General features: G+C 54.7%; 1 protein-coding gene across 1 annotated transcript, besides 12 other annotated features; it reads left to right on the top strand.

Moving 5' to 3' along the window:
- Window positions 1-2,216: a sequence feature (heterozygous, non-Esmeraldo-like haplotype).
- Tc00.1047053509557.10 (uncharacterized protein) lies at window positions 10-1,434 on the top strand (the record flags this gene model as incomplete). Its single annotated transcript, XM_801357.1, has 1 exon — window positions 10-1,434. One exon carries the CDS (start codon window positions 10-12, stop codon window positions 1,432-1,434), a length of 1,425 nt encoding a protein of 474 aa, XP_806450.1.
- Window positions 1,489-1,516: a sequence feature (AT_rich).
- Window positions 1,695-1,715: a sequence feature (AT_rich).
- Window positions 1,881-1,946: a microsatellite.
- Window positions 2,217-2,784: a sequence feature (haploid, non-Esmeraldo-like haplotype).
- Window positions 2,551-2,600: a sequence feature (T-rich).
- Window positions 2,785-6,246: a sequence feature (areas not merged during assembly with more than two copies in the genome that could not be assigned to a particular haplotype).
- Window positions 2,788-3,003: a mobile genetic element.
- Window positions 2,788-6,582: a mobile genetic element.
- Window positions 6,247-7,151: a sequence feature (heterozygous, non-Esmeraldo-like haplotype).
- Window positions 6,514-6,582: a mobile genetic element.
- Window positions 7,152-10,546: a sequence feature (areas not merged during assembly with more than two copies in the genome that could not be assigned to a particular haplotype).

The following is a 10,546-nucleotide window of genomic DNA, read 5'->3' on the forward strand; positions in this document are numbered from 1 at the left end:
TCTGGGTCTATGTTATGGTTTACTCCAGTAGAACGCTTCCAATGTACATTGTCGCTTCGTGCGGGAGGTATGCCCATCAATGGTGTCTCGCAGGACTTTTTGATAACAATGCCTGAAGGAGGCAGTACGGAGCCCATGCCCGTTCATGCATGGGGTCCCACGCTCTTTATTCAAGGGGCAACTCCACCGATCATAAACAATGTGTCGTCTCCGAGGACGTCTAATCAACTCTTTAGTGTACTTGTTACATTTACACCACTATCACGTTCCATTGCCTCTACCTCCGGAACACTTGTGTACGCCGATATCGTAGAATTAAAGAAGGAGAGTGGCGGTGAAGTTTCCCTCACGTTGATGGGTTCTGGGTTAAGTCCCAGCAACAAGTATGGCGTGCGATCGACGCCTGAATGTGCCGAGGGCGTTGACAGCGAGGCTAGGGTGACTAGTAGTAAGATGTCCACCACCGAATTACAATTGTCTGCGAATGTGGCAGAAGGGCCCTTTTATCTTTGCTTTGCACCCAGTGATCAGCCGGAACGTTGGCAATCACTTTCAAGCGAAGCGTTGGACTACATATCCAGTGGTGGTTTGGATAAATGGAAAACTCTTTTAATTGTTGGGGTTATACTTCTTTTATTACTATTAATACTTCTGGTGGTGGTGGTGTGGCGGGTATGCATGTTCAAGCGTCGAGAAGAATCACAGTACGTACAGAAGGCAGTTTACATGCCACCGCGTGCCAATTACCGTTTCCTCCGCCGTGACAGAACTGAAACACAAACAACGGAGAAGTTGCCTCCGTCTGCCCCAACCACGACATTCAAACCCTTAGCAGAACGAAAGGAGATGGTTTCATCACCGATGAGGCGGAGCAACCACAAGGTGCGTATTAATATCCATGACCATGATGCGTATTCGGATGTTGAAGTAGAAGGGGATGGTGAGACGAAGTTGCGCCCTATGGCTCCAGGGGGCCTCAAGAAACGTGAAAGCAATGGGGAAATGAAAAAAGATTCACATAAATTTGCGGAGCTGGATTCCAGCGAAGACGAACCGTCTCGTTTTATTCCATCCGTGCCACCACCAAAGCCGCCAAGAGACGATGACGTCATTCCGCTTATTGGGGCAGTGGAACAGGCTACGGAAGCACGGCTAGTGGCGGGTGAGGAGACATCGCGCTCTGGACCGTACCAACATTTACATCGGCAGCCTCAAGAGCGGCCACCGATGGAAGCGCAGTTCTCACCCTCCTCCAATGTGGCGGCGGCGGCAGCAAGCACAACGACAACAACGGCCATGGGCGAAGACGCCGACAGAGATCAACAGTGGGTGGGGCCTTTTTTGGTGAGAGGACACACTTCCAGGCCGATGGTGAATCAAAATTCCCCTTCAAATGGCACTGTCAGAAATGGTGACAGACGGAATGGGAATTAAATCTATTTGCTTCCAAAATACCTCCAGTAAAAACTGGGGAAGCCAAGATGAAGCATTTATTTGTTTTTATTTTTATTTTATAGAAGAACAGAAAATGTCGAGGAAAAACAAAAAAAAATTTTGAAAAAGTAATTTAAAAAGGAAGCAAACGATACAATCAACACCAATGGGTATGTACGTTTGTATTTCTTTTCCGTAGCATCGTGTACGTACTTAATTGCCTCTTGTTATTTGCGTGCGTGTGTGCGTTCGTGTCGGCGAAAAAAAAAAAAAAAAATTTAGCGGTGGGAATTTTCCTTCTTGTGTTTCTTTTTTTCATGGGGGAAAGAAACAAATTGGAGGAGGGTTTTTTGTGGAGCCGTGCAGCCGTCAACCAAAATCACCGCTGCTCTGATATTTTATTTCTTCTTTCTTTTCCGATCATGCGTCGCGGTTTATGACTATTATTATTGTATTTGTTTGTGTATTTTTTGACTTTTACATATTAATTAATTACTTATTTATTTTTTGTTGTTTTCTCTCTGAAAAAAAAAGGACAAAACCGCAACGAATGCTTCTTGACAACGGCTTCCAAAACCCTCCCGTTCCTCCTTCCCGACAACGTTACATACAATCCCTTCCCTCCCACTGTTGAGCGCCATGGCGGGGAGGGAGCGAAGTGATAGAGACTTTTTTGAAAAGAATATGCGACCCGATGGGGCTGAGATAATATTGCATTTTGTTTGACAATTCTTTTCCTTTGTGTGTGTGCTACTTGTTTTCTGTTTTCCACTATTACTGCATCGGGCCGCGGGGGGTGCGGTTCTTTTTTCCCTCGCAACCGACCCATCCGCCACTGCCCTTTACGCGGGAGGAATCCGGTTGTTGCGGGACCCTGAGGACTCGTCAATTCATGGGTTCACAGCGAGAGCCCATTGAGCATGGCCACATATCTTTTGAATCCCTCTTTGTTCGTGGGTGCTGAGCGGACCTCCTCTGAATTAGAATTCTGAAACGCTGAAAGAAGCTGTGATCTTCCATTGTTGTACTTTTACTCCGTAGGAACGGAAGAGAAGTCCTTATCCAGACACATTTTCTGTATCTTTCTTTGTCGTGCCTATTTTACGCGTGTATATATTTTTCTTTTTTTTCTATTTTTTATTTATTTATTGTGATTTTTTGCTTTTAAACAAAAGGGGTCGGGTATTTTGGCACAGAAAAGTGGAAGCCCATGCAATCAAATGCCCTTCGGGAGGCGGTGGGGGCATGATGGGCAAACCGACGTTCGAGATTATTTGGACACTTGTGAAAAAGAAAGCTCACCGTGGGTCGGTGGATTGGTCATCTGGTAACCGTTTCGCATTTCCACAATGGAATGATCTTCCGGGCAGCTGGCCGGATCCTAAAAATGTACGGAAAACAAACGAGCTAGGGAGAATGGGCTGGCTAGTTGCTTCGGCCTTTTCTTTTCATTCAATATATAGGAATCTGTGGAGCACTAGCATGGTCCTTTGTCCTTCCTTAGGTTTGAAATATTATTACTTACGAAGTGGCAGACTTTGGGGTCCTCCAGCCACAAGACCCCGCCGCTGCCCTTCGCAAGTTCCACCCTTCGCCAAGTCCTGAAGTGTAAAAAGTCGACCGCGTGATATGCCGTCTGCGGGGTTTTCTGCTGACCGCACGTAAGCAAAAAATGCCTGTATGCCGCGAGAGTCCAAAAACTCATATATCACTCGCAGCTCCCACGTCAACGCGTGCGATTTCGAGCTGCCTTTATTCGCCGCTCCTTGCAGCGAAGTGTTGTCCACCCAAACGTCCATGGTGGATGGCACGATGGCGGAAAAGGCCGATAAGGCTAAGCGTGCCGCACACGCCTCGGCCTGCATGATAAGAAAAGGATTCCTCTTCCCAGTTCCCTCCGGCAATTTTGACGTCGCAGGAGTCTGGAATGATAACGGCCCCTTATCCATGAAGCGACGCATCCGTGATGATGGCTGCCGATGCCTTTTCCGTGGAATTGATGATTCGCTTACGGTTGTATTCTCGATGATGTGTCGCAATCTCTCGCCCTAACCAACCGCTGCCGACGGAAGGTTCGCAAGGGATGTCTCCATCAGAATCCCTTGGTGAAGTGCGGATAATCGTTGTTGCACTGCCTTGATAAAAAAGTAGTAGTCGCATAAACGCGTGCACAAAATGGCCGCCGCGTACAAAAGCGTGACGCCATAACCTCCATTTCCGCGATGGTTGAAGAATTGAGCGCCGGCATGGCGCATACAGACCGGACAAACTTCTTACTCAGGGATGCCGCCCGGTGAGTGTGATCAAACTGCACCCCCAGGAGGGTGTACTGCGTGGCGTCCAATTCGCGGTCCTCCCTATCGTGGCGCGACGGCCGACCGCATTACGAAGCACTTGGGTCTCCCACAATGTCACGTCGCTCTTCGACCTTGTGATGCGCATATTATCGATCCAAACGTCGATACGCACCAATGGAGGTGCACCTAAGAGGCGCTGAACCACCGTCGTCGCCTCGGCAACTGCCAATAACAATCTGGCGAATTTCTGGGCTGGCCTTGTATCCCATAGGGAGCCGTGCGGGCTCCACCAGCGCGCCGTCCCCCACGCAGAATCAAAAGGGGTGCCGAGTCTCCCGCGGTAAGACTTGAAAAAAGGACGCCTTCGAGTCCAGGCAGGAAGCGGCCTCAGCCATCACAGGCGGCAAATAATGGGAAATGCACGAAAATGAACATGAGCCTCGGAAGGGTCGTGTCTGTTCTTGTCGCGCGGCCCCGCGATCCATCATCGTCGAAAACCGGTGGCCTTTCCTCTCCGCAAACGCAAAGGGTTTTATCCATCCACCTGCTATCGCAGAATAAGCGCCCTCAATTATTCCCAATTAATTCAATAATCGCGCGTCGTCGACCGGAATCCTCCGCGGGCTTCCGCCTGGCGTGGCGGAGGGCTGGGGAAAAGAGGACCGCCCGACGCGTCCTTGTCGCGCGTCTTGTGGTGGTGGCGGGGCGATGGTGAAAACCGCGGAAAAAACGCTCCTCTACTGTCGGCCAGGGTTCCTGTCCTTCCGCGGTTTCCCTCGCATCAACGCGACCAGCGGCGACGCCTGGGCCGGCGTGGTGGCGCGCTTCCCCGGATATCGCGCTGTGTTCTTGGAAGGTCGAACGGCTCGCCGTCATCCGCGCAAGTCGAAAGGCAACCCGTCACTTCCATTCGGCCCGGCTGCGGATGAATGGATCCGCCTCTTCCTTTTTAAAGGGCGCGTCCGCTTCGTCTCCGATCGCGCCGCGAGTTTTTGCAACCCCAGAACCGCCACGCCCAGCGGAGTCCGATTCATTTGCGACATGGGCCGCGGCATCCTGGCGTCCTGCGGTCGGGTCGGTGGCGCCGCGTCGATTGCCATCGAAAAGGCCGCGCGGCTCGCCTCTTTGTTCGGCTTTTCGCGTGTGCGGCGGGAGGCTGTGGGGCTCCCGCCTGCGACCTTCTCCGCCCCCACGCCGACGTCGCAAACGATTCCCGAGCCGCCTCGCTCGCCCTCCTCGCGTCGCCGGCCCGCAGCGGGGGTGCCGGAGCACCGTCGCACCACAGTCGGGCTCCGTTGGCGAACAAGCCCCTTCGCCCTTCTCGGCGATGGCGTCGGGCAATTTGAAATATCAAGTGGAGGTTCGGCGCGCCGCCTGTGCGGGACGGCGAGCGGTGGCGGCATGGGTGGGGCCGCCGCCGTTGTTGACGGCCGTCCGCGTCGCGATTGATTCCTTCTGGCCGCGCCTCGGGCTTTGCGTGCGGACGCCTCGCGCCCACGAACGCGACGCCGCTGACGTCGCGCGGTCGCTGTGCCCCTCCCCGTTCCGCGAGAGGCTGGGCCGCCCTCGCAAAGGCGTCGGCTTCACGAACGGCGGTGTGAAGTCGGGCGCGCTGTTTGGAGAGCGGGGTGTTGGGGTCGGACGCCATCATGAGCTGCGTCCGGAACGCCGGCAGTGAGGTCCGGCCAAAATCCATGAAACGGTCGGTGGGATCGTGCTCCGCTTTCGGCGCGCGCGCGTCCACAAGGCCAAACCGCCAAAGGGAGGTTCAGCCTGGCCGCCCGCCTGATGCCAATGATTGTGCGCGCCCCGGAGGTCGGCAACGACTCCGGAAACGCCCTCATTCCACACACGTGTGGCCCGAGAGGTGGCGTCGAACGCGCGAAAACTTCGTTCCTCTTCTTCTGTGCCAGAATGGGCGTCCAAGCGGAGGGCGCAAGAGGGCAAGGCACGGAGGGATAGAAATGCGGTCTCCCAAAATTGCCCTGGGACGACTGGGGGATTACCTACCGTCTCTCGTCCGTCGGGCCTCGTCGGGCCGTGCGTGATGGCGCGCCCCCGACCACCAAACAACGCGTCGGACGCTGCCGTTTAATACCGCCATCTTCGGCCGTATTTTGACGCGCGACAGGTCCGTCTGCCGGGCCCCTCCGAGAGGTGGGGGCTTCTTCCCTGGCCGCCGTCTCCGCCTCCCGCGCGGCTCGCGGCGCTTCTCTGGCGCTAGCGCGTGCCTCTCGTTCCTGTAGTTGGGCGCGGGTTGCCTCCAACTGCTGTTCGCGTCGGCGACCGCGATGCCAGCTTCGCGCGCCGATAGGCTATTATGCGCCTCCTCCGCCCGCGGGTGAAGCTCGGTGTTTCGATTCCGCGCGCCCGCGATGGCATAGGCGTGGTCCGTGCCCAAGCGCGCCCTTTCAGCGATGGTGAGCCCTCGATGGGCCCCAACTCCCGGGCCGCGCCCGCACGATGGGCGGGAGCAATTGTTTCTCAAAATTTGGTATTTGGGGCGCCCGGGGATTCGCGATATGTCCTGTAAGGCTCGAATCCGCCCGGGGCTTGGTGGTGGGTCACGAAATCCATGCGCAAGTCTGTCGTTGAGGCGGCCGCGGTTGACGTCGCATCCGACGTCCCGGTTTCATCAATGAAGGCGAGCCGCGCCCGGGCAGCGCCATGTTGGCGTGCCGATTCTGAGAGTCGGGCGCCAATATCACCCACCCGGGGGCCGTTTAAGAGGAGCCGGCGCCGCCTCCCTAAGCCAACCTCGCTGTATCTGTGGATAAACGAAAATAATCTTCTTTGCCGCTGGCCGGATCCTGAAACAACCTTCGAAAGCCAAACAGGATAGGAGAAAAGGGGGGCGACGCAGAGGCGGCTGGATGCCCAAACGTTTTCCCCCGACCAACCACAAACACATTTTTCGACCGCACAATTCACCTTTTGCTCTCAGAATATCAGTTTAAAAAGTGGCGGGCTTTGTGGCCCCGGAACAAAAGACGCCTCCGCGATGTGGCGGACAAAAGGGGCGTGCGTGGCGCGGCGTGATAACAATAAATGAAAGTAAAAACAGGCACAAACAACAAAAATTCAAACCAGCAATGAATCATAACGAGCGCCGTCTGCCCGCCAAACGGCTACGATCCGCCGCCCCGCCACATCCAAAAACCGCATGAAAACGTTTGGAAAGGAACGCTCGCACAGTGAAAACAAAACGCTGCGCAACGGAAAGGAAACCCCGCTCAACACGGCACCGCCTCGGAAGGTCGCTTCTGACCTTTTGCCCGCCACGCCCCGCCACCAAAACCGTCAACATCCTCGGAAAGCGGCCGCGGCGGGGCAACTTTTTTAAGCATCGCAAACGGCAAAGCGGCCCGCGCATCACGAAGCAAGGGGGAGGAGCTGCCGGCAGCGGGGCGAGAAATCGCGCTGACACGCTTGGGGCCCAAGAACAAAAAGAGGCCGCGGCGGTGGCCGTCGTGCCTCGCGAATGGTGGGCGCCCGGATCTTCCCTCTGACGCCCCACGATAAACGTCGCGATGGCCCCCGCGATCTCGCACATGGTTGGGGCCCGAAACGTCGTTATCCGCGACTAGGCGAATGATGGCCGGAGGGGCCTGGCTCAGCCGGCCACCGCAACGTGGTGCCAGAGTCTGGCGCTCTTTGCTAGAGAGGAAACTAAGCGCCTGCTGCCCATCCGCCGCACGCGGAGAGGCAGGAGGCGCCGCACAAACGGGTCGGAAGGGCACCAGATGGAGCCATTTACATGGCTGCCCGCGGAGCGGTATTTCTATCCGCTGCTGAATTCCATCGGCGCTTATCAGCGCTATACATACCGTTTGCGTGCCGTATGTGACGCGCAACGACAAAAGCTACTGCTAAGCGGAGACATTGAGCAGCACCCAGGCCCCATAGCAGTACTCTAGATGAACGTTTCTTGCCTCACGCCGTCAAAACTCGCAACATTAATGGCGCAAGGAGCAGACATAATAGCCATCCAGGAGACTTGGAAGTCGTCCGAGCAGATCGCCAGCATGCACACTGGAGAGTATGTGCTCTATGCACAGTCGCGCATCGGCAAGGGAGGCGGTGTGGCGGTGCTGGTGCGGAAAACTCTCCGCTCCAAGCGTATACCTCTCGCCATCCCCCAGCACGACACCAGTCTTGAAGTGGTGGTGGTCCAGGTTGCTCTGAACCAGAACCGTGATCTTATGGTCGCGAGTGCCTATACGAGACCACCACCGCAAGTAACGCAATCCTTCAGGCGGTTAGTAAACTGCCTTCCAGCCTCGACGCCGCTCCTGCTGTGCGGGGATTTCAACATGCATCACCCACAGTGGGAGCCATTCTTGGAGACTTCTCCAAGCGAGGTTGCTGCAGAATTTTTAGAACTGTTCACGGATGCGGGACTCGTCTTGGTTAGCATCCCTGGTGAGATCACGTATGCCCGTGGCACAAGAGAACGATCCTGTATCGATCTGACATGGTCAAAGCATTTGACTGTGTCGGATTGGTCAGCTTCTGTGTCGCCGCTTAGTGATCATTATATGCTGACATTCACGCTGCATCAGGCATTTAAGGATACCATACCTTCGGCACCTAAGTTTTTCTACATTTGGGGGAAGTGCAAATGGGATTTATTCGTCAAGGACTTCGACGCACAACTTCCGGCATACGACTATAAAAAGCAGTCCACCGGCATTAAGGCTTTCACGAGAGCGCTTATAACTTCGTATCGACGACATTGCCCCCGCGGCATGCACAAGGACGGTCCCAGGCTTTGGGACGACACTCTCATGGAGGCAGAGCGGATTGCTACCGACAGCAAGGCCCGCTATCTACAGTTACCGACGCCCGACCGTGAGGCAGAAATGCAACGGACAAGGAGTCAATTCTTCCTTCTGCTCCGAGAGCGCTTGCGCAACACGTATCTACGCCGCATCAGCAAGTTAAATCCAGGCGAGCCACTCGCATGGAAATACATTTCCGGACGAAAAAAGGCATCAATTCCATCTCCCACATCAATTTTATTAGAAGACGGTCAATACACTTATAAAACAGCAAGGAGAGCAGCGAATGCTCTCAATCGCATCTTTCTTCCATTTCACCCCTCTCACAAGGCAATTAGGTTTTCCAAAGGCATCAACAGACAGAGCGCATCTTTGAACATTAGTGCTTCCCTTCTTTTTGGGCAGCAGAACAACAGCGAGTCTGCCGCTACATCTGGTTTAGTTGCTCGTCTTCACTCCCCTCTTGATGCGCCTTTTAATCGTACGGAACTGCTTGCTGCGCTACGTAATACGCCGTATGGCAAGGCCCCCGGACCGGATGAAGTCGACAGTGAGGCACTGCGACATATTTCGTCAAAGGGCCTTCGATTCCTTCTTCGTTGCATTAACCGCAGCTGGACGACCGGCACGATTCCGGTTGAGTGGAGACGCGCTACCATCGTCCCGCTCTTAAAACCCGGTAAGTCGCCGGAAGCGCTTGAGTCCTATCGACCCATCAGCCTTACCTCCATTGTGAGTAAGGTTGCTGAGAAAATGGTACTGAAGAGATTGCTTTGGGTGTGGACGCCACACCCCCACCAGTATGCATATCGTAGTATGCGTACCACGACGATGCAGCTGGCACACCTGATACACGAAGTGGAGCATAATAGAAATCATTATTTCCAAGTGAGCCTTCCCAAGAAGAGCGGTATTGGCATTCAACCCCACTACAGACCCCATCGGACCCTGCTGGTGTTGGTTGATTTCAGCAAGGCCTTTGACTCCATAGACCATCGAGTCCTCAGTCGCTTGCTGGCTAACATTCCGGGGGTGAATTGTAGAGGGTGGCTTAGAAACTTTCTATGTGGTCGCTACGCGAAGACACGAGTTGGCCACAGACACAGCGATCGGCGTCCCATGCTGCGAGGAGTTCCTCAGGGGTCCGTGCTGGGACCATATTTGTTCTCCCTTTACGTACACCCACTTCTCAATCTGCTGAACTGCTTTGCGGGTGTCACAGCAGACATGTATGCGGACGACCTCTCTATTATCGTTAAGGGGCAGTCTCGGGAAGACGCCATTCCCACTGCCAACATGGTTCTTGAAAAAATGCATGCGTGGAGTCAGGAAAGTAGCCTGGCCATTAACCCGTCAAAGTGTGAAGCTGCTTGGCTCACACTTTCCACGCACACGGAGTCAGATTATGATCGTGAAGGAAAGTGGCCCCTGGTAGTGGCTGGATGTCAAATCCCAGTCATGACCATGGGGGCATCGCGAACTACGAAGCTTCTCGGCATGGACCTCGATCCACGACTGACGCTAAATGTGGCGGCCACCAAGCAATGCGCTGCCACTTCGCAACGGATATCGCAGCTACGCTGCATAGCGCACAAAGAGGCGGGACCATCTCCACATGACCTACGCACGTTCGTCATTGGATACGGTGCTTCCAAATTACGCTATGGCAGTGAGCTCATATGGGCAGTAGCGACGGATTCAGCGAAGAATGAGATGCAGAAGACGTACGCAACTCTAGCACGCATTGTCAGCGGAGTTCCAAGCACTGCCGACCCGGAATCCGCACTGCTGGAGGCTAATATGCCGCCGCTCCACGTCCTTTGCCTGCGCGCGCGGCTCTCAGTATTTGAGAACACACGCGCATGTCAGACGGACTGGATGCGGAGACCCCCGCCTGAGCCACCGCCTCGCGCTGGTTTCCGCATCCCGCCATTATCTCGGGACGAGCTATATGCCTTTGCAGACGCATACGCAAAGGGCTATGGCATCACCGAGAGCTCACCACGCGAAGAGCGGTTCTTTCGCAGCTCCATT

This window comes from Trypanosoma cruzi, genomic scaffold (genome assembly GCF_000209065.1).
Source record: "Trypanosoma cruzi strain CL Brener 1047053516273 genomic scaffold, whole genome shotgun sequence".
Lineage (NCBI taxonomy): Eukaryota > Euglenozoa > Kinetoplastea > Trypanosomatida > Trypanosomatidae > Trypanosoma > Trypanosoma cruzi.